The sequence below is a fragment of the Enhydra lutris genome, unplaced genomic scaffold (assembly GCF_002288905.1).
Source record: "Enhydra lutris kenyoni isolate GAN:26980312 unplaced genomic scaffold, ASM228890v2 scaffoldscaffold30, whole genome shotgun sequence".
In the NCBI taxonomy this organism is placed as follows: domain Eukaryota; kingdom Metazoa; phylum Chordata; class Mammalia; order Carnivora; family Mustelidae; genus Enhydra; species Enhydra lutris.
In genome coordinates this window covers 18,616,299-18,642,653 of record NW_019154114.1, presented here as the reverse complement: position 1 = coordinate 18,642,653, position 26,355 = coordinate 18,616,299, and the positions used below count along the sequence as shown (strand labels likewise).

General features: G+C 55.4%; 1 protein-coding gene across 2 annotated transcripts in view; it reads left to right on the top strand.

Annotated features, from left to right (window-relative positions):
- Window positions 1–19,123: 19,123 nt before the first annotated feature.
- LOC111152902 (TBC/LysM-associated domain containing 1) overlaps window positions 19,124–26,355 on the top strand; it is an 18,451-nt gene continuing 11,219 nt past the window's right edge. Inside the window, exons 1-2 of one of the 2 annotated variants that reach the window (XM_022511635.1) lie at window positions 19,124–19,133; window positions 25,734–25,911. In XM_022511635.1, coding sequence (XP_022367343.1) covers window positions 25,759–25,911 — 153 coding nt within the window. In that variant the 5' untranslated portion in view covers window positions 19,124–19,133; window positions 25,734–25,758. Of the gene's footprint in view, window positions 19,134–25,225; window positions 25,291–25,733; window positions 25,912–26,355 lie in introns of those variants that run through there. The other variant, XM_022511636.1, reaches the window with a different exon arrangement.

The window sequence follows — 26,355 nt, the reverse complement described above, 5'->3', positions numbered from 1 at the left end:
GAACTTCCTGAATGGTTTTACGCAGGACCGGCTACATAATGTGCAGGGTTCAGGGCAGAAGGAAATTGTGGCTCTTCTTGTTCGAACATTTACAAGGACTCCAAGGTGGAGACAGCAGAGCTGGGGCCCCGTGTGACTGTCCAGGTTACGGACTCCCTTTTACCAGCAGCTAAAGGAACCTGAGCAAGACAGACCTGGTTGGAAAGGTGTCTTCCCACTCAAAGGAAAGGGGTTTCAGAATCCTCCTAGAACTTCAGGGGGCCGGGGAACTGCAGAGGACAGAAAACGTCCAGGATGATTACAAGGAGGAAAAGGCACCCCGGGGGCAGATGTCTGGCAGGGTGGAGAGCAGCCCCCGCCCAGGCTGGGGGTGGGTGGGTCGGTGGAAACTGGGAGCAAATGCCAATGCATTCCATATTACTAGGGCACATGCAGACAGAGCCCAGGGTCCAGGGAGGAGGGCTTGAGCACAGAGCACTGCATTCCAAGAGCCCCAGAGGGGACGATGATAGGTGCCTGGCAGGGGAGAGTTGGGTCTGGACCAGGTGAGAGCAAAGAAAAGGTTCTCTTCACCCAGGGCAGCCTAGGGGCCCCATCAGCAGCACACATAGGAGAGCCCCAAAGTGCCCTTGTGCCTTTCCGTAAGGTCTCTGCATGGCTGCCTTTTGGTGCCAACTGTTGGTCTGAAAAACCGAGGAGCAAACTGAACCCTGTTCTTTCTCCGTCATGGGTTCATATATTCCCAACCCACCGGAAGCCCCAAAGGCCTCCATCTCCAAATGCCATCAAAGTGGGGGGGGGGGGTAGGGCTTCAGCAGATGCACTTGGAGGGGACGCCGACTTTCCATTGGAAACACTCGTAACTGTGGGTTTTTCCGTAGGATCTGGCTACGTGTCCTGACGCCGTTGCTGTAGTACACCTTAGCCAGGAATACACCCCCATGCCAGAAATGGGCATCCTTCTAGCAAACCTCTGTGGTGAGATGGTCCTGCGGACCCTCGACATAAGGCGTGTGGGTGATTTCTTGCCTTCTGTTTCTGAAGGGAGTCCTGTTACTTTTATAAGAAACAAATAAATACACACGAACGCGGCTGAGTGAACGTCAGCCAAGACGCCGCGTCAGCGATGAGATCAGGGCTCGGTCCAGCATCCGCTCCCCCGGGGGGCTTCGTGCCTCCCCTGGCCCTCTGTCCATAGTCTCTCCCGGTGATGAGGGTGGCGGGACCCTGCCTGCCTCTCTCCGGCAGCCCGGAGATGGCCAGGGTGTCCCTGGGTGGGGACCAAATTTGTGCCCAACAAGAAACCAGGACTTCCAAATCGAGAGACAAGATTTCGAGCCGTTGAGGAAGGTGCCTCCAGGGACACTGGCCACCAAGGTCCCCGGGCATGTCTGAGGACTTCCTCTCAGGAATGCGGAGGCAACTGGCCTTTCTCTTCCTGAAGGGTCACTGTTGGCGTCACATTCCCTGTCCCAGTGACTGCCCTGCGGACACCCGTGAGCGACAGAAGGAAGGGACTTCAGCACCAGAGTGGCCAGGAAGGACACTTGGCTAAAAATGCCAGCCTGGCAGCCCCGAATGCCCATGAATTTGCAAGTTGGTGACATTTGGGGTTTCTTTGTTCAAGTTCTGGCTTGTCTGCTTGGGGCCATGTGTGTGTCCAGACTTCCTGGGATGGCCCTGGGGGGCCTGGTTCCTGCAGGACGATGCCGCCTCCCCAGCGTGGGGAGGAAGTCGTGGGGACACAAGTCCATGGTGGAGAGTGGGAGCAGGCAGCCTGCCAGACCCGGGGTTCCACAGGGCGCAGGCTGGGAGACGCGGAGGGCAGAGGACTCAGTGGTCCGAATGAGGGCCCCGGCATCAGACTGTGTCCCCCAGCTGCCTCAGCCTCAGAAGTTGGGCAAATCACAGGACCACTCTGAGCATCTGTTTCCTCATCTGGAATGTGGGGACGGTAGCTTTTCCCAGCCCGGGCTGCTGCTGGTCCATGACTGTGCTCTGAATGCCAAGAACACAGGTAACTCTGACAGGGAGTTGCCCATTTCACAGATGAGGAAACAAGTAGAGTGAGGAAACCAAGTTTTCCATTTGACTGAAATCGCGTCCAGGGCTTTGGTGTTGAAATGAGAGCAACTACCCACAGCCCCAGCTGCAACCCCTTTGTGACCTTTGAAAAAGTCAGTCATAAATCACCAGCCACTGTGGTCCACGCGTGGTCATCACGGAGTCGGCCAGGGTGGGGGATGCCGACTCACCACCACTCTCAGACGGTCGAGGGGCGAGTGATGGCTGTTTGCAGGGTGTTTCGAAATGAGCAGAGACACGGGAATAACAAAGGCTGTGCTCTGGGGAGATGAGAGCCAGTGCCGCTTTAGGAGCAGTCCTTAATGCCTAGAACTTGGGTTACCACTCCCACCCCCTTTTTACAGTTGGGGAAACTGAGCCAGTTCGAGAAGTGGCCTGGGCACACAGCTAGGGGTCTGCAGCGTGCCCTCGCCCCTTACCCGGAGGCTCTACCGTCTCCAGTCGATGGTGCGTGCGTCGCAACCAGCCGTCCGACGCTGCGGGCCGACGGCCTCTTTGCCCTTGCATTTCAGTGACTTTCCATCCTGTTCGTGAGCTGGACCGGCTTCTCCTTTCCTTATGGGATCTTTCTTTTCCTTCACCGTGGAGGGCCGTGGTTCAGTTCACAGATTCCAGAAGCAAATCCCAGCTCAGACATTCTTGTGGGATTTGGAGCAGGTTGGATTTTCTCTGCCTCGGTGTCCTCGGAGGTAATAAGACAGGGCTAATGCCTGAGCAGGCCTCACGGAGCTGGGGCCTGATTCAATGATCCGCGCTGGCGACAGGCTCAGAACAGGACTTGGCGAGTAGGGAACGCCACTTGTGTGCTCGGTCGGAGTACCTTTTAAAATAGCAACATCCATATTTGCTCAAAGAACAGACTTTGGTTGGGAAATTCTTGTAATTGGTTCCTGGGCGACCAGACACGTGCTGTGCTCTGCTTGGAACCGGGAGACCCAGGCTCCAGCCGTGGCCCTGCCCGTCTTCGCTGTGTGACTTGGTGCGAGTCTCTAGATCTTTCCAAGCACTGATTTCTGAAATTAGGCATCACACTTCCACACCCGATTGCTAGGAGCATCCCAAGAAATACGGGCTCGAAAGCAATGGCTGAATCAGAGCCTCCTTTTTTTTTTTTTTTTAAAGCAGTGAATCTGAGGTTCACGCTGCCAAGGAAACATCAGATTGTGTTTCTCGGAGCCTGGCATGTGCCTCCGTTAGAAAGCCCTCGGAGCCGCCGGTAACATGGCCTCAGAAGTCACAGCTGCTGGCTTTGCCTGTTTCCTTTTGCCTCCAGGGCTGCTGGGGGTCTGGAACCGTCTTCTCCATGGTAGGGTCAGCCGCCGTATCCAGAGGGCGCCGGCAACATTCACCCTGACAATGGCAGTGTGCCTGTGCTCTCCGAGGGCTGCGGTCCCCACTGCCAGAGCAGGAGGGCTTGGCCCACTGTCCCCACTCCGGGGCATCCCGTGACTCTGCTGAGCCGGTGGCTCAGGCCAGTCTGGGTGGCCTCTCGGGCAGGCTGGGCTCCTGGAGGACCGAGTGTGCTTTCTTTTTGCTTTTCTTTTCTTTTCTTTTTTTTTTTTTTAAGATTTTATTTATTTATTTGACAGAGATCACAAATAGGCAGAGAGGCAGGCAGAGAGAGAGAGGAAGGGAAGCAGGCTCCCTGCTGAGCAGAGAGCCCGATGCAGGGACCGACCCCAGGACCCTGGGATCATGACCTGAGCCGAAGGCAGAGGCTTAACCCACTGAGCCACCCGGGCGCCCCTCGAGTGTGCTTTCTCAGGGGCGTCCGCTCTGGCCTGCTTGTGCTCTTAGCTTGGCCGGTGCAGCTGAACCAAGATGGAACCAGGGCCATGGGGCCAGTGAGGGCGCAGGCAGGGAGGACGGGGACTGGGAGGGGCAGGAGGGGGGAAGCTCCACCCGCCCACCCCACCCCTGTGGCCCATGTGGTGTTGAGACGCTTCTCGCCCAGACAGGCCACTGGCCGGAGGCTGCCACTCCCTGCTCTTGCCTGGGAGAAGGGGACATGGGTGTGAGGACTCAGCAGCCGCTGGGGCATCTCTAAGGGAGGGCTCGTTCATGTAGCCTGGGGCCCCCCCGGCCCACCGGGACCTTCCTGAGGTGCTTCTGGGCCGGTGGTCAGCAATTCCCAGGACCTTTGTTTTTCCCGTGTAAGGGATGTTTAGGACTAACACAAAAAGTGAGTCATTGAGGTAAGCACTCTAATTATTAAGTTGTCGTCCAAGGGATAAGGAAAAAAATATTAACAAAAACGTATGCACGGGCCACCCAGCTGGCTCAGTCTGCGGAGCATGTGACTCTGGGTCTCGGGGTTGTGAGTTCAAGCCCCATGTCCAGTGTAGAGATGACTTAGATAAAACTTCAACAGAAAGTACGGGCGTCCTTCTCTCCTTCCATCTGATGGCTGCACGGACCAGCCAGCTCAGGTGGGGATAGTTTGGATCAGGGAAATGGCTTACGTTTCTGAGAAGGGACACAGTGACAAGATGCATGTGACAGAACAGAGCTTAAAAAGGCAGGACAGGTGGGAGAAGGGTGGGACTCTGGGACAGAGACGAGCGCAAAGGACACTTGTCACACTGTGGCCACCGTGTCTCCTGAATCCCATTCCTGTTCGCAGGGACACACCCAGCAACTTGAACTCTGAGCCAGTTCAGATCCATGTGGGAAGCAGACCCCCAGCTGGAAGACATTTAGGGGGTGTGACACCGTGATGGATCCGGGGGGACAGGGAGGAGGAGGTGGAAGCCTTGTGCCCGCCGTGTGGGTCTGACATCGGAGAGGGGAGAAGCGAGGGGAGGCTCAGGCTGCCGCACAGCGAGGAGAGTCTCGGCCAAGCCTTGGGGAGCCCCACGCTGAGTGAGAATGACTGTGCGGCGGCAGCTGGCGTGAGCTCTCCGTGCCCACTTACAGGCAGCTGAGATCTCTTGGAGGTCGCAGGCTTTCTTCCTCCCAGAGGAGAGGAGATCTGACGAGCATAGACTGCTCAGAGAAGAGCCAACCGCAGGCAGACCTGTGGCGGGTCGAACGGCGTCCCCCACCCCCGGAAGACATGTCCGAGCTCTAACCCTGCTTGGACCTGGGCGTGTGACCTTACTCAGAAAGAGGGGGTTTGCTGACGTCACAAAGGATCTCAAGATGAGCTCATCCTGGATCAGGACAGGCCCTGAATCTAGTGACCAGTGCGTCCTTCCAGGAGACAGAAGAGAAGTCACAGATGTGGCTGAGGCCGTGGCATGGAGCACAGCCGGTGGCCACCAAAAGCCAGGAGAGGCCCAGAGTGGATACTCCTCCAGAGCCCCTGCCAGCGCCTTGACTGGGGACCTGGTCCACTGGGACAGCGAGAGATGGTGTGTGTCTGAGTGTTCCCTGGATGCTGGCCCGAGCCACCGTTCCTGACAAATTCAGATGTTCTGGGACCAGTCCCTGGAATGCACGTGTTTCACCACTTCCCCAGGACGCTGACTTTCAAGCACGTAGGACTACGCGGGTTTCTGTGACCGTCCGAGCTGGGCGGACAGTGGTCTCTGAGGGAGTCTGAGTCCCCTCCTGATGGAGGCAAGGAAAACAGTATCCTCATTTTTTTCTAAAGATTTTATTTATTTATGTGTCAGAGTGAGAGAGAGAGAGCGCACAGGCAGACAGAGCGGCAGGCAGAGGCAGAGGGAGAAGCAGGCTCCCTGCTGAGCAAGGAGCCGAATGCAGGACTCGATCCCAGGACTCTGGGGTCATGACCTGAGCCGAAGGCACCCGTGTCACTGACTGACGCCCCCAGGCCCCGTATGCATGCTTTTTGGGGATCTATTCTGTGCCACGATTTGGGATAGAAAGCCCCGCACTCATGAGCGTATTTATTTATTAAAAAAAAAAAAGATTTTATTTATTTGACAGAGATCACAAGCAGGCAGAGCAGCAGGCAGAGAGAGGGGGAAGCAGGCTCCCCACTGGGCAGAGAGCCTGATGTGGGGCTCGATCCCAGAACCCTGAGATCATGACCTGAGCCAAAGGCGCATGACTGAGCCACCCAGGTGCCCCTCATGAGCGTATTTAATCCTGAGAATAGCTCCTCAGGGCAGCTCTTATTCTTACCCCATTTTACAGATGGGGAGAATGAGGCTCAGGAAGACAAAACGTCTTACCTGGGGTCCCACAAACACGTGGCAGAACGGGATCCCAGCCAGGAGACAACGCACAGTGCCCCCCAGCCCACGCCGTCTGACTGCATCCCTTCCCTGGGTCTCGGTAGGTGTGGACAAAGCTCTGTTCAGGCGGAAGCTTCTCGGACGTGGCTGTGCCTGTCAATCAGCTGGTCAAAATGCAGGTTCTGGCTCCAGGGGATGCGGACGAGGTTGACCCCCGATCTGCAGGGGTTAGCCGCCATCTGCTGGGTCCATCTGCAATGACGCATAAGGGAGGAGAGACCAGGGGTCGCCGGGGAGGTGGGGAAGGGTCAGGCCACAGGCAAGCCCATTCTGTTTTCCAGCCATTTTAGCACCTGGATAACAGACCCCACAATCAAATTAGGGAGCCTGGCATTGAGCAGAGCATGAGCACCTGCCAGCGGATTTCTCTGAGCACTTTGCAGCGGTCCAGCTGCCTCGTTAATCTCATTAGGCACCTGCTTAGAGAATTACCATCCCTGGCAATTCAGCTGGCCCTGCCTGATGGGGGTGGAGGGGCTCACTCCACGCCAGCAGCAGTCAGGTCACTGAAAATAGAACGGGGCAAACCTGGTGGGGTCCTGCTTTACTAAACCGTGCCCTGGGGCACGTTGGTGAGTGAGCGTCCTTGTGTGATCCCCACCCCCTTCTCTCGAGGCAGCTGTGGAGAACCAGCCAGTGCAAGGTGAAGTCATCCCAGGTCTGTAGTAGCACAAGAGACACGAGCGTTCTGCAAAACAGTGCATTCCATTTGTCACTTTTTAAAAAATCTCCTTTTCCTAAGACTTGGGTGTTGCAATGCTTACTTGATGAAACAGAAGCAATGATAGACAATATTGTGGTTCTTAAATGTCCTTTTAACATTGTAGCGGCCCCTGCTGTTTCAGCCGGCCTGTGACATCCACGAGTCTGGAAGCTCCGCATCAGGCCATTTGTGCAAAGGCGCGTGTCCAAGAATGCTAAAACGCAGGCCTGTGCGCACACGCAGAGCATGGGGAGCAACCAGAATGCGTGTGTGGAGGGTTTGGCTCAATTATATGATCTCGGACGGCGGCGTGTTAGGGTAATAGAGGGTCGCGTGGGCCCCAGGGTGGGACGTGTTGTTCCAGGGAGGAAAGAGACAAGGTGCGCCGCGGGGTGTCATTGACTCCTGGGGTGTCCAAGGGGTGCGGCTGCCTTCGGATGTGGATTCACACACCAGCTCTGGGAAAAGCCCCAGAAAAGCTTCTGGTCGCGGCTGCCTTTGGGGGAGCAGGATTGGGAACGGGTGTCCAGATTTCCCTTTTATTATATCCTCACTTAGGACCGTTGGAAGTTGTGACTGTGTTGGTGTGTGAATGCTTGAAGCGCGACGATCACGCTAGTCTCAGGTCCGGGAAGGAAATACCCAGGCTGAGGCTAGTGACGTGGGGTTTTGCTACTTTATACCTGGGCAGAGCAGAGCTGAGGCTCTCCCGGCCCCCGCGGGCTGGTACGGATGAGGTTGTCAGAGCACGAGCGGAGTTTGGGCCCGCACTGCTTTAAGCCTCTGGTTCTTAGGCCCAATCACTGGGCGGGTTCCTTCCCACAGTCGGTGGTTCCTGACCTCTGCGGGGGGTGGGGGGGGTCCGCTTTCCGCACAGGCTCCCGGTGCTATGGGTGCTGCTGCCTCGGGACCCCGCACTGAGGACCGAGGCTCTGAGGGCCCCTACCCTGGTGTTGGGTTTTTTCTCTGCCCACGTGATTCACTGGCCCTGCGCAGAGCGGCCGGTAGCAGGTGGGGGACTCACCAGGCTGTTTCATGGTTAACCAGGAGAACAAAGCAAGGATTTCAGCCGAGGCGGCCCCTGACCCGAGCACCCACACCTAAGCCGCACCCAGACTAGCAAGGCGGGAGCCCGTCAGCGTGGCCTCAGCCTCCGGTAGTTGAGAAACACTGCAGGCGCGCTTTTGAGTGTGGCTCGTGCGTCATGTCCCCGGGCCGCCGTGGCCCAGGACCCCCAGCTGCGTGGCTGAGACAGGCCGGGCTTTTCCTCACCTGGCTCTGGGGTCCCGGAGTCCGAAATCAAGGTGGCTCTCGGCAGGGCTGGTCCTTCTGATCTGTCCCGGGGCCCCCTCCCCCCGCCTGTAGACGGCCACCTTTTCCCCGTCTCCTCACATCATTCTCCCTGTGTGTTTCTCTGTGTCCAAATTCCCCCTTTTTGTAGGAACACTGATCCCATTGGATTAGGGGCCCATCCTGCCCCAGTGTGACCTCATCTGAACTAAGGACACCTGCAATGACCCTATTTCCAAATAAGGTCACATTCTGAGTCTGGGGGTTAGGACTTCAGTGTGTGAATTGGGGAAGTAGAATTTAACCCATCGGGGCCCCTGGGTAGCTCCTTCAGTTAAGCCGCTGACTCTTGATTTCGGCTCAGGTTGTGATCTCAGCGTCGTGAGATCGAGCCCCATGTCTGGCTCCACACTGGGCATGGAGCCTGCTGGAGATTCTCGCTCTCCCTCTGCCTCCACACTTGCTCTCTCGCTCTCTCACTCTCTCTCAGATGATTCTTAAAAAAAAAAAAAAAGGATTTAGCTCATAACAGACTGGGTATGAAGTCTGGTTTTCAAACTGCAATATGCAGTAACTTACTGGGGGACCTTGTTAGGACACAGATGGTGATTCATCAGGTCCGGGGCGAGACCAGGCGCCCAGCTTTCTAACCGGCACCCCAAGGCTGAGGTCAGATGACACTAAGGGCTTTCGCTAGTTGAATTGTGGTTGGGTCTAGGGGGTCCTGTTTCACAAAGAGATGCAGATGGCCCTGTGTAAGGATGACTCTGGTTTCCTTCTAAGTGCCATGAACAGCAGGAAATACGGCAAAACGTTAACAATTGTTCTATCTAGGGAGTGGGTATAAGAGGATTTGTTTTATTCTGCTTTTTCTTATGTTAAAGTTTTTTCTTAAATGAAAAAAAATTTTCTGCAGGTGAGTCTAAGGGGGCAGTGGGGGCTAAGTACTTCTGGAAATGGATGGATGGGTGGATGGAAAGACAGACGGATAGATGGACGGGTGGGGGGTGGGGGACCTTATGAGTGCGGTGTTGGTTTGCAGGGGGCCCCCCGTGTGCTCCGACTGGGAACAAGGGCTTGGCACACTAGCACTTTCTCCACATGGGTACCTCATTCTTCCCCCACCACCCCTGCCTCTTGTTTCCCTGAGCATCAGCTTGGGGAGGTATCGGGACTGGGAAGGCCTTCTGGAAGCCCCCCAATCCCCCGCCGCCTGCTTCACTTGCTGGGTGGGGGGAAGGGACACTTGATATTTCTGTGTCCACACCCTTGCACAGTGCCCGGCACACAGCGGTGGGCACTCAGCAAATGGGTTGAGTGGGTGAATGATGGCACACTTACTCCAAGGACTTGGGCTCCTCCAGAGAAGCCAGGCTCAGGGAGGTCAGGTGACCCGTCCCAACCGGGGACCTGGGGTCTGAACGCCACCAGCGCTGTCCAGTGAAAACAGGATGCTGTTTCCCATACAGGAAGCCCCACACCGGAGCCCCAGTGATCTAGTAGCTGCACTCTAAAGTGTGAAAAGAAATGGGCAACGTTAATTCTAGTTTCTATTCAACCTGATATGGCTGATATTATTTCCACGTGTCATCTCTGCTTTAAATTTGGAGAGGTAGCACGAGGGAGAGCTTTGAGGTCAAGGACTTGCCCTGTATCTTGTTGGCATGGCAGCTGCATGCCTCGACACGTGGGATGAAGGGACACGGATCCTACCCACACATCACGTCCATTTCCTCGCCGTGACACCAGCAGTAATTTTGGAAAGTGTCACCAAGGGCAAAGCTGAGTGACCCTCTCTGTCCTGTCCTTGGAACTTCCTGTGAACCTATAATTATTTCAAAATGAAACTTAACGAGATATTTTACAATTAAAATTTTTGTCTTAAACAATTTTAAAAATTAAACACACACACACACACACACACACACACACGCACCCCGAAAGCTGGTCTCTGAACTCTGGTGTGTTTCACACTGCGAGCACACCACCTTGGGACCAGCCAGTGTTCCCCTGCCCCAGGGCTTGGACGCAGCCACTCCAAACTTGGCTCCTTCCCTCCGGCACAGTGTCATGGGTCATGTGGGTTCTCGGAGGCTTGGTCCGTCCCTCCCACTCACCAGGTATCTGGTAGACCAGTCCCTTATCTTAGATAAGTTACTGCCGGTCTCTGAGCTGCAGTTTGCCTTGTCTGCAGAGCAGGACCAAAAGTGGTGCTTTTCCTTCTGGGTTGTTAGGACGCCACGTGCTGGGCACCTCCCACAGACCTGTTCCAAGGTTCATTGCTGGTGACATTCACCCCATTGCCATATTTGAGATCGAAAATGGCAGCTTCCTCTGGTTCCCCCCCCATGTATAATACCCTACTGCCTCTCTGCTGCCCTTCCCTAAGCCCGGAGTTCCCCGCCCATCTCTTCTTTTAACTGCAGGGCAGGAAGTAGGATGACCCCTCTATGTATGGACATGGAATTCCTGGTTGCCATAGACACATGGTCCCTTCTGGAAAGCTAGTGAGCCTGCTGTGGGCTTGGAGGCCAGACCTTCTACAAAAAAAATCCGTGCAAAGCCTCTTTTGAAACTTTGGACTTCCTTTATGAGCCCCGTGGCGCTCCCCGCAGAGCGGCAGCTTTTCACCATATAAGGCAATCCCCTGAGCGCCCGGGTGCACAGGTGAGAGCGGCTGTGACCCTGGCCTTGCTCAGCTCAGCTGCAGGGGCGCTTCTGACTGAGCATGTGCACAGAGGATCTTAGCAGTCAGGAGGTTTTTGACACCTTTTATGGTTTTAGAGGAAGAAAGACCTGCGTACCGCAAAAGCGGAAACACGGCTTCGTCGTTGTGAGAGCCGGTGGGTTGTCAAACCAGGGTGTGACTAACACTGTGAAGGGGCCGTGTGTCCCCAGATCACCACCGCGTGGCAAGAGGCTGTCAACAGGATGGGGCATAAACCCTCCATCCCCACCACCCCACCAGCCCCAGGGCTCACCCGTGGTGTCTTCTCCCTCTGTCCTAGAACCCGCTTTTGTCTTCAGAGGACTTCAGTTCCTCTGTCTCCAGTTCTGCATGCCTGCGTTTCGGGGGGGATGGGGGTACAGAGAGGCAAGTAGGTGTCTGGGAGCTTGAGCTGGAGCCTGAAGGGTGAGGGAGTGGAGAAAGTGGGGGTGCTTTTATCTGGTGGAGTGGAAGGACCCTTGGAAAGGTTTGGAGCTGGGGCGTCGGCGTGCTCCCAGAGTGGGACGGCGTACGTGCAGGGAGAGAGGGCCAAGCCCAGGGTGTGGGGAGTCGTGGGGTCTGCTTAGGAGTGTGGAATTCACTGTAGGGTTTTTAAGCAGGCGAGGATTGTGACCTGACTTACTTGGTGGGATCTCACGGACCGGTAGAAGGAGGCTGGCAGGGACCGAGGGGGGAGTAGCCATTTTCTGAGCACCTTGGACTAGACAGGTGTGGGGGCAAAGGTGTGGGGGTGCTGCTCACATGGCACCCCTTTGCCCTTCTCACACTGCTGTCCTCTGGCTGCCTTCTCCTTCCTATGACCCCTTTGAGGACACTGATGAAGGTTTACTCGGCTAACTAGAGAGGTTCTAGATGGTTCTAGATGAGGCTAGAACCCCAAGTAATTGTGTCAGATGCTCCAATCCTTTGAAAAACACATGATTCAAAGAGCACACTACACAAAGAGGAAGGAGAAGGAGAGACTGTATATTGGAGAAACCAGATGGACGTTACCTTGGCCAGGTGACTAAGGTCAACACCAACTGTGGTAAGTCACAGTGATAGCCTGTGACCTTGATATGATGGGTGGGGAGGTGCTTTACATCTGGAGTCTTCATTCCCCCCAAACCCACAGCCCTAGTCTAGTCATGAGAAAAACCTCAGACACATCCCAGCGGAGGGGCCAGCACGCCTCAAACTGCTCAGGTTGTAAAAACTGAGGAGAGTCTGAGAAACGATCCCTGTCCAGAGAGCTCGTGTAACGAGGAATCAGTGCTGGTTCATGAATGGGGACACATGAACCGTACTAACATAGGATGTTCCTTATAGGGCCACTGGGTATAGGGCACACAGGAATTCTCTGTATCACAGTCTCAACAACCTTGTAAATCTAACCTTTGTCTGAAATTTTAATTTTTTAAAAATATTTTATTTGTAACTAATCTCTACACCCAATGTGGGGCTCAAACTTACAACCCAGAGATCAAGAGTCAATGCGCTACCAACTGAGCCAGCCAGGTGCCCCTAAAATTTTTTATTTTAAAAATGAGGACTGCAGCAAATTGTCTCGCCGTGATCGTGAGCGCCACCTTGTGGGAACATGGCCACATTGGAAAATGGGAAGAGCCTGTTTCCCGCCCAACAGAGGCTCCTAATCCAGACTGGGGTGGGGTGTGGGGGCGGAGAGGGTGCAGAGCGAAGGCAGGACTCTAACTCCGGGCTGACTCTCTTTGCAGCTTGACTTTGGGCAAGAGACTGAGCTCATCTATCCCACTGTCGCTGGTCCAAGACCCCCGCAGTTGCGCTCATACCATCACCTTTAACTTCTGCCCTTTGGACCTGCTCCGTGGTGATGGGGGGAGAGCCACCCTGTTGATCCTGGATGAAAAGTCCAGAACTTTCCCATGATCCTTTTTTTTTTTTTTTTTTCTGTCCATTCTTGGGAAATTAGGTCCTGGGTCACTCGAGATTGCAGGTGGTCTTAATTTATTAAGTAAACAATGTCCAGTCTTGGCTAATAAAGCTTGGACCTTGATTTAATATTAAAACTTCTCCCATCCTTTTTGGAGTCTGCTGTGGACATCAGGGGAGTGTGGTGTTTGTTTCTTTTTTTTTTTTTTTAAATTTTAAGATTTTATTTATTTGAGAGAGAGAGTGAGAGAGCATGAGAGGAAAGAAGGTCAGAGGGAGAGGCAGACTCCCCATGGAGTTGGGAGCCCCACGTGGGAATCGCAGGGGATCATGACCTGAGCCGAAAGCAGTTGCAACCAGCTGAGCCACCCAGGTGTCCCTGGTGTTTCTCCTTCTATCTCCCTTCTTCCCTTACAGCTGCTATTTAAAAAAAAAAAAAAAAAAAATATTTATTTGCGGGAGAGAGCACAAGGGCAGAGAGAGGTGAGAGGAAGAAGCAGACTCCCTGCTGAGCAGGGAGCTGACAGATTGGGGCCGGGCGTGGGGGGCTCCATCCAGGGATCCTGGGATCATGATCTGAGTGGAAGGCAAACCCCCAAAGGACTGAACCACCCAGGTGCCCCATAGGAGCTACTTTTGGCCAGGGTTTCTGGAGAGGACCAGGCTCCCCAGCAGCATTTGCATTTCAGATAAACAATGAGTAATTATTTTTCATTGTAAGGATGCCCCATGCAACATTTGCGACTATCCTAAAAACTATTTATCTGAAATTCAAACTTAACTGGGTGTAGGGGCGCCTGGGTGGCTCAGACGGTTAAGCATCTGCCTTGGGCTTAGGTCAGGATCTCCAGGTCTTGGGATCAAGCCCCACGTTGTCAGGCTCCTAGCCCCAAAATTGAACTTTTTTTTTTTTTTTTTTTTGCTACATCTGGCAAGCCTGCCTCTGACACCTGCAGGCTCACAGCGGAGGGAGGGAGGAGAGGTGGAGGCAGAAAGTCTTTCCATGATGAAGAGCTGCTGCGTGTTCGTTTCCGTTGCTGCTCTAACTACCACAGGCTTAGTGGCTTAAGATGGTATTAACTAATTCTCTTCCAGTTCAAGAGAGTCACACGTCTGAAGTCAGGGTGTCAGCAGGGCTGTGTTCTTCCTGGAGGTTCTAGAGGAGAATTTCTGCCCTGCCATTTCCAGCTTTTAGAAATCCTTTCTCCATCTTCAAGCCAGTGACAGCACCTTCCTTCCTTCCCCTCCCCCCCTTCTATCTTCCTGTCTCCTTGTTTGTCTCTGACCCTCTTGCCTGCCTTTCAGAAGGACCCGTGATGACATCAGGCCCACTGGATCATCCAGGATTATCTCCCCTTTTCAAGATCCTTAACTTAATCACATCTGCCAAGTCCCTTTTGCCACATAAGGTCACAGGTTCTGAAGATCAGAATGTGGGTGCCTCCCACTGTGGCAAGCTGGTTCCTGGCCACCTGAGCCTGGCCCGTGTTCAGAGCTGATAATGGATCACGTGGTCACTTCCGTCCCTCCTTGGGGACTTCCTTGCTCAATGCAAGTTCCCGGACTGGGCAGTGTCCGTCCTGGGCTGGCCGGTGCCCTTACAGGCAGTCACCGCTACACCCTGGGGACGGTCTTTTTCACAGTGACTCCAGGTGGCCGTGCCCACCTTGCCTTCTGAATCCTGTCCTAGATCCCACCCCTCTAATGAAACCTCCACTGGCCCTGAGATGGGAGTCTGGCTTGCCACTTTGTGCTGGGGAAATGGCCTCAGCGCCCCCAACAAGTGTGCCCCTCCACCGGATCTCCCCTCACCTCCATGGCCTTGGGGACCCTCCTCCTGGGAGGGATTAACCCTCCCTCCCTGGAGCAGAGTCACCTCCATCAGGTTTGTCCATTGTAGGGTTAATCCCTCTCCTGTTTCCATCCTGTCCCCTTTGGGAGGAAGTCATTATCCCCCGTTCACCTAAGGACTGGGGAGTTAGGATCTACCTCCTTAACTTTGGTCCATCTATGTAAATTATTGGATTTTTTTTTTTTTTCGAAGGGAAGATTTGCCTCTAGTCAATCATATATATTTATATACATATATATATGTATATATGTGCGTGTGTGTGTATGTATGTATAGTTTATTAACTTTCCAAATTTCTTCATTGCACGTAGCTCCACAGATAATGAAAGATCCAAATTTCATTACATAGTACGTGCCAGAAACTGAAAAACTGTTCATGCCTGTGTGTGTTTGGGATTCATTCCAAGGGTTTTTTAGGCCTCTCTTGTCATTGAGAATTGTTCATCCCCAAAACTCCCAAGTGGTCATGCAGAATGAGCTCATCCTAGTAGCCCAAGGTCCGTTTCTTGGTCTTTGAGATCACTGTGTTTCCAACCGTTACTTCAAATCCAGTGTTTAACTCAAGAATGTGGCCCAGGAGGGACTGGAGAACCAAGCCACACCCTAAGCGAGTTTGGAAAGTTCTGGATATTTCAAACTTGCTCTGGAGACCAAGTCTTGTGGTGGAGTTTCTGCGTGCTAGGGGCCAGAACTGTGACTGAGAGTTCTCCTCCCAGAACCCCAGTTTTTAAAGGGTATGTAATACAAACGTGCAAATTTGAAGCTTATATAAATAGTGTGAAAACACAACAGCAACCATACTGACTTGCAAGCGAAATCTGGCTGGCCGTCGTTTGGGGTTAGCTGGTGAGCAACAGATGATCTTCACATTTTAAATGGCTGGGGGGGGGGGATCAACGAGAATATTTCACGTGTAAAAATTACATGAAATTGACATTTCGGCATCCTTCCTGAAGGATTAGGGCACACAGCCACGTTCAACGGCATATTGTCCACGGCTCTCTCTCTGCAAGGACAGTGGAATCCCGTTGTCGTGGCAGAGGCTGAATGGCTTGAAAAATGTCAAGTATTTACTATCTGGCCTTTCACAGAATAACAAGTCTGCCCCTCATTTAGTGCTTAGACCAGTAAAAGCCTTTCTCGTGGAGGACAATTACATCATGGATGTGGCTTAGCCTTGCCAGCTCCGGGTGAAGAAGAGCAGGCAGACCTTGTAGATGGGGCAGCCCCCATGAATGCCACTGAACGATTTCCCGCCAGCCGGGGTCCAGCCCAGGGCAGGGAGGGGGGTGGCGCTGTCCCAGGTGTGGGCAGTGGGCACAGGGGAGTCCTTGGCTCTAGAGATCGGAGCACTCTGAAACCACGCCTGTCTGCTGCTTATTCCCCTGAGCCGACATGTGTGCCCAAGTGCAGGGGGACCCAGTCCTGCTGCCACCTTTGCAGCAGGTGGCAGAAAGCTAACTTGGAAGAGCTAGAGAGCCGGGGTCATTCTTTGGTGGTTCGTCTGCGGGACATGGGGTTGACTGTCGTGGATCTGCTGCTGCTGGCCCACAGGCCTTGGTTCTCAGACCAGTTTTGTCATGAGGAACCATGCCTGTCACCAGCCGGGGCAGCCCTGAGGCAGGGCCCATGGAAGGAAGGAACTCCCATGTCCAGGTTCAGAGTTGGGAAATGACCACGAAGCATCTGATTGGTAGGGAGGGGGGAGACAAGGCTGGGCAGAGAGAGCTTGGAAAGGGGCACCTGGGTGGTTCCGTTGGTTAAGCGTCTGCTTTCAGCTCAGGTCATGATCCCAGGGTCCTGGGATCAAGCCCCACATTGGGCTCCCTCTGTCTGCTGGTCCCCCTGCTTGTGCTGTTTCTCTCTGTCTGTTGAATGAATAAATAAAATCTTAAAAAAAAAAAAAAGCTTGGAAAGACCGTAGATCTTTGACACAAGAAAGGAAAATTTTCAGATGGCCTTTGAGTTCTTAAGCCTAGACATCCCTGGATATTTCTTTCGCACCTGTTTCCCCATGATAACCTCTCAATGGGCTTGTTTTTTTCCCCTTGATCGGTCTCAAACCTCTCTTTTATGTCACTGTTCCGTGTGCATCTGTGAACTGGAGAGACAAGCATTGTCCTTTTGGACCTTTGGTTCCACCAGCCTAAGACCCCCAGGATCAACCCCAGAGCACTAGTGGGTACTAGCGTAGTACCCACTGCACCAGGAACCCCTGGCAGCTCACCTGACAGAGACCGAGCTGTCATCAGATTTTGTGGAAAGTGGAGTTTGGGTGAAGGCTGAAAAGAAGCAGTGTTTCCACAGGCTTGGGGCAAAGCAGGCCGTGTGGGAAGGGCCCAGCGTCAGGTCAGGCCTACACAGTGGACTGCCCCTGTTCCCGTGGGAACCGCAAAGCTACTCTGGAGATCTGCCCCTGGGTTGGAAATCCAGGCTGTTCTCTGGCAAAGTTGGCTTAAATTCTCCAGTGGGAGCAGGAAATTTTAGTCTTAGTGATGGAATTTCAAACAGCAAAGGTATTGCTAATATAAGATTTTGGAGTTCAAAGCTGTTTTTCAGTAAAACGTTGATCACTCGGGGTGCCTGGGTGGCTCAGTCTGTTAGGCGCTTGCCTTAGGCTTAGGTCGCCTGGTATCCAACCTGCATGGGTCTCCCCACTCTTCGGGAAGCCTGCTTCTCCCTCTCCCTCTGCCTGTGGCTCCCCCTGCTTGTGCTTTCTGTCAAGTAAATAAATAAAATCTTCAAAAAAAATTTCATTACTCAAAGGGATCATTATATACTTCACAGGTATCACTTAGTGCTTAGACCAGCAAAAGCCTTTCTTTTACTGTGTGCTTGAGAAATAGCCTTCCTTGTGAACTTGAGGAACAGTAAAAACCGTCCGCTGGCCTTCTCTGTGCCTGACACTGGGGCCTGATCAAGAGCCCAGCTGACCTGGGATGCTAGCTGCGGGTTGGGGGGTGGCGGAGGCCAAGAGGCCAGGAAGGAGGCTCTTACTGTGATCTGGCCTGGAGACTGCCCTGTTGGGGACCTAGACGGAAAGAGGTGGATGCAGGAGCTATCTTGGAAGTAAAAAGGAACCTGGGAGAGAGAGGGGAGGCATGGGAGGGGCTGACACGCACTAAGGAAGGAAGCAAAGGGGAGCAGTTTTGGAGGCAGAGGCCGAGTTTGGTTTCAGCTGGGCTGAATTTCAGGTGCATTCTTGTGGCGATGCCCGATGAGCAAAAAGACGGGGTCAGAGCGCAGGCCCGGGGGGCAGCATTAGCGGCAGGTGGAACAGAAGTCACGAGGAAAGCTGTTATCTCAGGGAGCGATGCGTGGCCCGGGGAGGGATGCTGGAGGAACTCTGGCAGAGCAGAAGCCCGAAGAGCCTGGGAGAGAGGAAGAGAGAGCCAGGAACGGGCGACCTGGATGCCCAGAAAGGAGGGCTTTTAGTAAGGAGGATGTCCACTGTGAGCCCGCACCTAAGGGCTGAGAGTGCCTGTTGGATTTAGGGACAGGCCCCCTGGGGCCAGGTTTCAGGGGTTTGAGGAATGACGGCGGTGGGGGGCAGAGAGCCTCAGTTTATCAAGGTTGGAACACACGTGGGCACGTGTTTTTATTCTTTCTTTTTTTTTAGAGAGCAAGTGAGCTGGGGGACACAGGGGGAGAGAGAAGCAGACGGCCTGTCGAGCGCGGACCAGACGCGGGGCTCAGGACGCTGAGATCACAACCTGAGCTAAAACCCGGGGTGGGACGCTCACCCGACGGAGCCACCCGTGCCCCGAGGGCACGTGTAAATGCTGCTGGGAAGGAGGAGTCGGAGAAAGCAGGCCGAGGACCTGCTTACCTGGAGGAGGTTAGGGGGGTGGGCAGGAGCCCGAGCTCCAGGTTAGGGGCGGCACTTCCCCAGGTGGGAGGGGCTCCAGGCCCAAACCAGAGGGGACAGGGCGGGGTGGGTGGTCACAGGAGAGCTGCCCGGGTCCGGATCTGCAAGGGCGCCCCGCAACGGGTTAACCGCCTCTTCCCTGTCAGCTGTTCCAAGGCCCAGCTGCTGCTCTCGACCCCAAGCCCGGGCTCGCCCTCCCTCCCCGGGTCCTCCTCGCTGGCCCCGGCTCTGAAGTCGCTTCCTCCCCCTTTCCAACCCCGCTTCCAGCTCCTCTCCAGCCTCTCCCGCAGGCACCCCGCCCCGCCCAGGCGCTGCTTCCGGCCCGCCGGTCCCGCCCTTCCCGCCCCACGAGGTGCGCGGCCATTGGCCGACTCCTTTCTAGGCCTCGCCCCCTCAGCTTCCACTTCTGCTATTGGGGAAGACAGCTGCCCGTCAGCGCCGTCGCCTGGCAACGAGGGCGGGCTGCTCCGGCGGGGGGGGAATCCTTGCGGGCGGCCTGACTGGCAGGTTCCGGTGGGTGCTCGGGCGGTGGGCTGCGGTGACCTGGTTGGGGGGTGCTGTCCCGGCGGCGCGGGGCTAGCGGCCGATCCTGGGGAGGGGTCGGGGGAGATGGCACTGGACACGGGAGAGAACGGTGCCTGGAGTGGGCCGGGACCCTGCTCCTCTCTGGCTGCCCACTCCTCCGGGCCCCAGGGTGGGAGAGGTGGGGGGGGGCCCTCGGGGGACAGCTGCGACGGAGGGAGGGTCTCCTCGTGTGGTCAGTCGGGGCCCAGAATCACCCCGCATCTTCTACCTTTCGTGTGGTCGAGATCAGAGGATCCCAGGGTTGTGGCCCGTTTTGGGGAGGGGCAGCGAGAGAGGCAGCATAGACGCGGGGATAACTGGAGCATCTGTGGGAGGGGATGTGGGGGCTTATACTGGACTGTGGGGGGCGTTGGGGGCGGTTTGTGTTGACCACCCTTTACTAGCCTTGTCCCAGGAGAGCGGACCTGGTGGCTGTCCTGGCGCAGAGGGGAGATAAACAAAAGCCACTCCCAGGCAGATGAGTCCGCAGGGCTCCCTGGAGGAAGGGAAGCCAGCCTGGGGCAGGAGCAGGACCCGTCCGGCACCTTCCAGCCAGCAGGGACTCCACCCAAGCTGACCTTCTGCAGAAGGACTGCTGGGCTGGGATGTAAACAGGGCTTGAATCCCCGATGTCCAGATGAGGTGGTTGGACTCTCTGCAGAAAGGGGGCCCTGAGGGCCAGGTGACTGCTGTCAGGACAGTGGCCCCTTGGAGACAGCAGTGGGATCTTGGCGGGCCAGAGGGGAGAGCACCCCGAGGACAGGAGCCACTTGGGGAGCCCAGCCGGAACGGCAGCTCCATTCTGCAGGAAAACTCCTGGCTCTCCACCAGCACTGAGGGGGTCCCTTGTTGCTGGGCAGGGATTCAAACTTGCCTTGCTTGGGCCCGTCTGTCTCCATCTCTGGACCCCAAAAAGCGGAATGAAATGCCCTGTGTTAACCTGATTGAATCTCTTCCACCTCACTCGGGGGTTGGCGATTTGCTCATTGTGCTGAAAAGGCTTAGTAACATGGCCATAGTCCTCAAACCAGACGCTGTCAGAACTTGATCTCTGGGCTGCCCATCTTTGCCTCCAGCATAACGGCAGCACCCAGGGCCCCTCTGCGAGAGGCTGGCCCTTCGGTGCCCACCCTTGAGCTCTGCCTCACTGGCCTGCGTCTTGGAAAGCCAGTTTGTCTCCTTCAGCCCTACTAATGTTGGGGGCCAGGTGGTTTGTTGTGGGGCCCGTTGTATGCAGAGCAGGATACTTAGCCCCTGCTTTCTACCCACCCAGCGCCAGCATCATAAGCAAGCCTTGTTGCCAGGTGGGCCCTGGCGGGTAGAACGACCCCCGGTGGAGAGCGTGATGTAAGGAGTCTTCAGTAACATGGAGGTCCTTCCCCCTGAAAGAACTTGATAGACGTAAGCCTGAGGAAGGCTCGGCCAGCCTGGGGTTGTTGGATGTGCAACTTGCCAGGAGAACAGACTGTCTTACCTAAGGAGGTGCACCTGGGATGGTCCCAGGAGAAATCCGTTGTCAGGGACTGAAAGAAAGTTCAGGAAGTTGTATTTGGGGAGATGTAGGGGTGCATCAAAGGCCTTCATTTCTTCCCTAGAGTTGGTTGGAGAGACTTCGGGCAGGATCACAGTGACCGAGGTTGGGATGCATAAAGGGGTGGTGGGGGGGTGTGGGGGACACCTGCTTCCGTTGCTGTTCCTTCATTCCGCCCCGCAGACACCTGGACCAGTGGTACAGGGGGCAGCACCCATTCCCAGAGGCTGCTGTCCTCCCTACTTTCACTCCAGGTCTGTAGCTCCTGCCTGAGACAGCTGCTCGCCCTTCCCCCTCCTGGGTTGCCAGTGTGTCCCGTTCCCAGGCATTTCCTGGTGTCTCTTCCTGGTGCTGCCCTGTACCCACCCCCTGCTGCTAGTCTGCACCTCCCTGTCCTCCACCTCCCTGTCCTGCTTCCTCAGCGGGAGGGCTGGTGGTGCTGGTCTGTTTTCAGACAACACAGGAGGAACCTGTTTAGCGGGTCAGAGGGGGAGGCTGGGGTGGGCTGGGCAGGGGCAGACCAGGGGATCTTGCTCTGTAGCCTCTGGTTCCCCTCCCCGCACCAGACCTCGCCTCAGTGGTCAGGGTTTGCACCCCAGCCCCTTTGTGCACGTGGTCCCCACTGCCCAGGTGAACCCCCTGCAGGAGCCTGAAGACCTGGCCTCAGTGTGTCCCTTGGGACATCTGTGACTCTTGACTCCTGAGTTCTCTCTTCCCTGACTCCGGATGTGCTTGTCCATCTCTCCCCACTGAACATCTTTCCTGCAGGCTGGCGCCCGCCTGAGGCCCCTCTGTGTCTGCCCGCTCTCTGTGATGGGGCCTGGCCCAGGGAAACTGAGTCACTGATGGAGGGAGTAGATGCAGAAGGGTCTGTGTGCTGGGGGAGGCATGACCTCTGGCCCCATAGTGGCACAGCCCCCAGATGCACTCTTCCCTCCTCTGGGACATGGAGTGGCATTTAAATGTTGGTGACCTTTTAGCTCCAGGTGTCCCCCTTAAAGAGGCAGGTATCCCCCTAGTAGGGTGATTCCTGGGTTTTGAGCCAGGCGGAAGCTTTCTCCATATTGGGGGAATTGGGAGGCAAGGCAGTCAGATGGCGTCGCTGGTAAAGAGAGGCTGGAGGTGACATTGGCTGGACCTCCTGCCCTCGACACCGGCTTTCCCTGGTGGCTTCTGGGTTAGCAAATAGAATTGCACGTGTGGAGTCCCTCCATGGCTTGGGCCTGGTAGGGTCGTGGGATGCGGGGATGAGGGCATCCAGGAGCCCATCCCTGGGTAGGGGATGGGTCGTGGTGGTCGAGCGAGTGGCACTAAGCCAAGGGGCCCCTGAGTGCGGTAGGGGTTGGGAGTGAGTCCCGGTGGGGAAGCGCCTGGGCTCTCTCAGGCTCTGAGCCAGGCTGGCCTCCTGGAATTTGCACACGGAGGGCACCAGGCAGTGGGAGAAAGGGCTGGCGGACCTGACAGGCCAGCCCGGGTCACCACGGCACCAGCATGCCCCAGGTGGCCCAGGTGCTCGGCGGGTGGTTGGGGGACACAGTCTCTTGGGACTTTCAGATTTGAGCAGGTGAGTCAGGCATGAACCTGGAGAGGTGAGTGAAGAGAGCGAGCAGAGGTGGTGAGGAAGAGCCTGTGCGCCTCTCAGTTAAAGGCGACCGTCCGTTCTAGGAAAGTCAGGAACACCGGGTAGTCTTGGAACCCAAAGGCTGTGTAGGGTGGTGGTGTGCAGAGGTGGACAGTGAGGGCCCTCTGAGGCAGATAGGAGACTAGAGTCTGATGCTCCGAGTGGACCACATGCCTCTGTTGGACTCCAGCTCTGATGTGAAGCTGTGCTGACGTCTCAGTCCTTCCCATCCCAGGGGGTGGCAAGACCTTCATCCCTTCCAGTTGTTTAGGTATGTCCTGGGCCTTCTCAGGTCCCAAACCTTAAGGTTTTCCTGAAGTGAAAAAGTTGATGATTTTTGGCAGGAAGCCCCTATTGGAGAATGAGATAGACTCACCAGGGTGCATTTTTATACATTTATCATTTTCAGGACTTCAGAATAGCAAGATGAGGGGCACAGGGAGGGTCGTGTGACAAGATTTTTGGCGACTTGATAAATGAATTCAGATTTTGAGAGAGTCTTGAATTTCCCTGGTCCTGGTGGGGAAGTGTCCCTCTGACTACTTCTGCCTAAAGTGGTCGTGATTCACGCAGAGCCATGCTAGAACAAGGCAAAAGCAAGATCACGCTGTACAGACCAAGATCAGATCACCCCGCAGGCTCCCTGGGTCGGGGAGGGGATGGCTGACCCCCGACCCCTGCTGATAAACACGGACACGAGGGGCTCTTCCCAGTGGTGGCTTAGCTCCCCTCTCTTCCTCCTGCATCTGCGGGGAAAGTGACGAACATAACCAGTCCCTGAGTTATAGCCGGTCCAGGCTGAACTCCTCTCGTGTGCCCCCGCCCCACACCCAGCCCCCCATGCTCTTCCCCAGGTGCCCGTGCTGCCTTGCACAGCGGCTCGGGAGGCGGCCTGAGCACACGTGCCCCTGCTGGCCTTCAGCGGGCGGGCATCCACGTCCTCTTTCGGGTGACTCCTCCGGGGCATGGCCTTGGGACGCTCAGTGCGGATAGCACGGGCTCACGGTTCCTAGAACGTATCCCGTTCACGGCTGCGTCAATGATGCCAGTAGCTTCTTCCTTTGCTCTGCGCTCTTTGCTACCCTCCTCCCAGATCAGTGGGCATTTACAAATCCTGCGATGGTGGCTCATCTCGCCTTTGAGTCCTGCACAGTCAGGTGTTTTCTTCGCAGTTGTTTGGGCTGTGCCCCTGGAGGGGACCAGGCACCAGCTGGCGCAGCCCCCTCCTTTTAGAGAAGAGGAGAGCCTCCCGCAGACTGGCCCTTGAGTCCAGGCTGGAGGTTTTCCTTTTTGGCTCTCACACTGCTGGGAAACTTGAGGAGTGGAAGCATTGGATCAGGTGGCCCGTGAGTGACAGCCCCGAGCTGGGCTGTGTGAGCCCTGCTCTCCAGCTGCCTTTGCAAGTGCTCTAAGGTCCCTGTCCCAGTCCCCGCCTGCATCTTTCTCTGCAGGACAGATGGGTCCCCTGCCAGGATGGCTGGAATCAAAAAAATGGAGAAGTAATAGAAGCATCAGGGAGGATATGGAGACATGGGGACCCTCGCGCTTTGCCGCTGGGAATGGAAAATGGAACACCGTTTGGTGGTTCCTTGTGAATTAAACATTGGGTCACCATATGACCCAGCGACTCGGTTCCTAGGTGGGTACCCCCACGGCCTGAAAGCCGGGACTCCGTAGCAGCACTACTGACGATACCCAGTAGGTAGAGCCGGCCCAGCTGTCCGACAGCAGATGAACAGGTACACCCAGCGTGGCCTGGCATCCACCAGTGCTCAACCCTACGGGACTGAGTGGACGCTTGCGGCGGTGCGGCTGAGCCCTGAACCCCGGATGCTGCTGGAGAGAGGCCAGACCCGCAAGACTGCGGATTGTGTCATTCCGTGTATGCGGAATGTCGGGAACAGAGACGCCCGCAGACACGGCGCATTGGCGGCCCTGGGGGCTAGGGGAGGGGTTGGGGAGGAATGGCTCATGGGCACGAGGTGTCCTTTGGGGGGCGACAAAAATACCTGGAACCTGGTGGAGGTAGTGGTTGCCCCACACTGTGCGCCGAGTGCCAGTGAATTGTTCATTTTAAAGTGGTTAGTTTTACATTAAGTGAATCTCTCCAGGAGGAGGAGGAAGAAAAATGAGGGCTGCACCCTGTTTGCCCTCGGGGTACTGATCAACCAGATCTTGGGGGGCCTGGGCTGGCCTGCCTTGACCTGGTGGGAGGCTATTCCCTCCTGGGCTGGGGAAGAAGGTGCTTTTCTCTCCAGCAGTTTCATCGACGCCGGCTTCCAGGTGAAGTCTAGGGTGGGAGGGACAAGCCGCAGCACTTGGCCTTTTAAGAGATTTTTTCCTCTCTGGCTGTGCTTTTCTGTTTGACTCCCAGATCGGGTGGCACTCAACCCCTTTCTGTAATGGGGTCTGTGACAATGAACAAGACCCCCGGGCCTTCGGGTGCCCGTCTCTGTGACTGTCCCTTGAAGGTCAGGGGCACCTTCTCAACCCTTTGCTTGGGCTGCCTAGCCCAGTGGTCACCACGACCTCTGTCGGAGGGCGTGCTGATGCCCATTGCACACAGGAGGACGTGGAAGCATGGAAGCTTCGAGAGCCTGCCCCAGCCCTTGCAGCTGCTGGGGCCAGAGGCAGGGTCCCGGGAAGAGCTTGTCCAGTCCTATGCTTGCTTCGTGGGTGGTATTTTCAAGGTGATTTTATTCAAGTACATGTGATCACCCAGCTTTACAGACTTTTTTCAAGTTAGGTTTTGTTTTTTCAAGATTTTATTTATTTGAGAGCGAGAGCATGAGCCAAGGGAGAGGCAGAAGCAGACGCCCTGCTGAGCAAGGAGCCTGATGCGGGACTCGATCCCATGACTTGATCCAAAACTGACGGAGACACCCAGGTGCCCCACAAGTTGGTTTTGAAAATAAGAGGAGTTCGAGGAACAAACAGACACTTCTACCTTTTAGGTACATGCATGTAGGAACCATGTTTCCAAGTAAGTCCAGACGAGTGTGCTGGAGGAGACCATGGGGGTCGGGGCCGGTTTTCCTGCCTGATTCACATCCACTCCATGACTTAGTTCTGATGAGTTTTATTTTATTTATTTTTATCTTTTAAAAGTTTGTATTTATTTATTTGTCGGCGCACACAAGCAGGGGAGGGGCAGAGGGAGAAGGAGAAACAGGCTCCCCGGCGAGCAGAGAGCCTGAGTCAGGACTCGATCCCAGGACCCTGGGATCATGACTGAGGCGAAGGCAGACACTTAACTGACTGAGCACCCCCAGGCGTCCCTAGATGAGTTTCAGCCGCTTTTTTGCACCTAAATCTATATTAATTGACCGTGTATACCTACTAACATGTATTCTCTATGAGCTCTCTAACTCGACCTCTAACTTGCTGTCTTCTGCAGAGAATTGTGCTGGACACAAGGAGGGATGGGGAACAGCAGAAGCCAGTTGGGGCCGAATTTTTGCTCCCAGTTTCTTCCTGAGGAGCAGGCGGAGATCGACAGACTGTTTGACGCTCTGTCGTCGGAGACACACGGCTCAGACACCTCGTCCCGATCCTTCTCCCTGAAGGCGCTGAAGGCAAGAGCTGCGGGGGCAGCGAGGGTGGGGTCTCAGCAGGTGCCCCCCAGTGTGGTCCCTGCCCACTGCGGCTCTCCCCTGTGGTCTGACACGTGTTTGGCAACAACGCTAAGTGCGTTCTCTGTGGAAGGCGCGTGGTCTGCCTTTTCCTCCTTGCAGGCTGCGGGATCTGTCGTCGTCGCTCTGCTCTGCCTCAGTAGTGTGGTGTTTGGGGGGACACTTTTTTTTTTTTTTTTTAAGATTTTATTTATTTGGGGCGCCTGGCTGGCTCAGTGGGTTAAGCCACTGCCTTCGGCTCAGGTCATGATCTCAGAGTCCTGGGATCGAGCCCCGCGTCAGGCTCTCTGCTCGGCAGGGAGCCTGCTTCCTCCTCTCTCTCTCTGCCTGCCTCTCTCCCTACTTGTGATCTCTCTGTCAAATAAATAAATAAAATCTTTAAAAAAA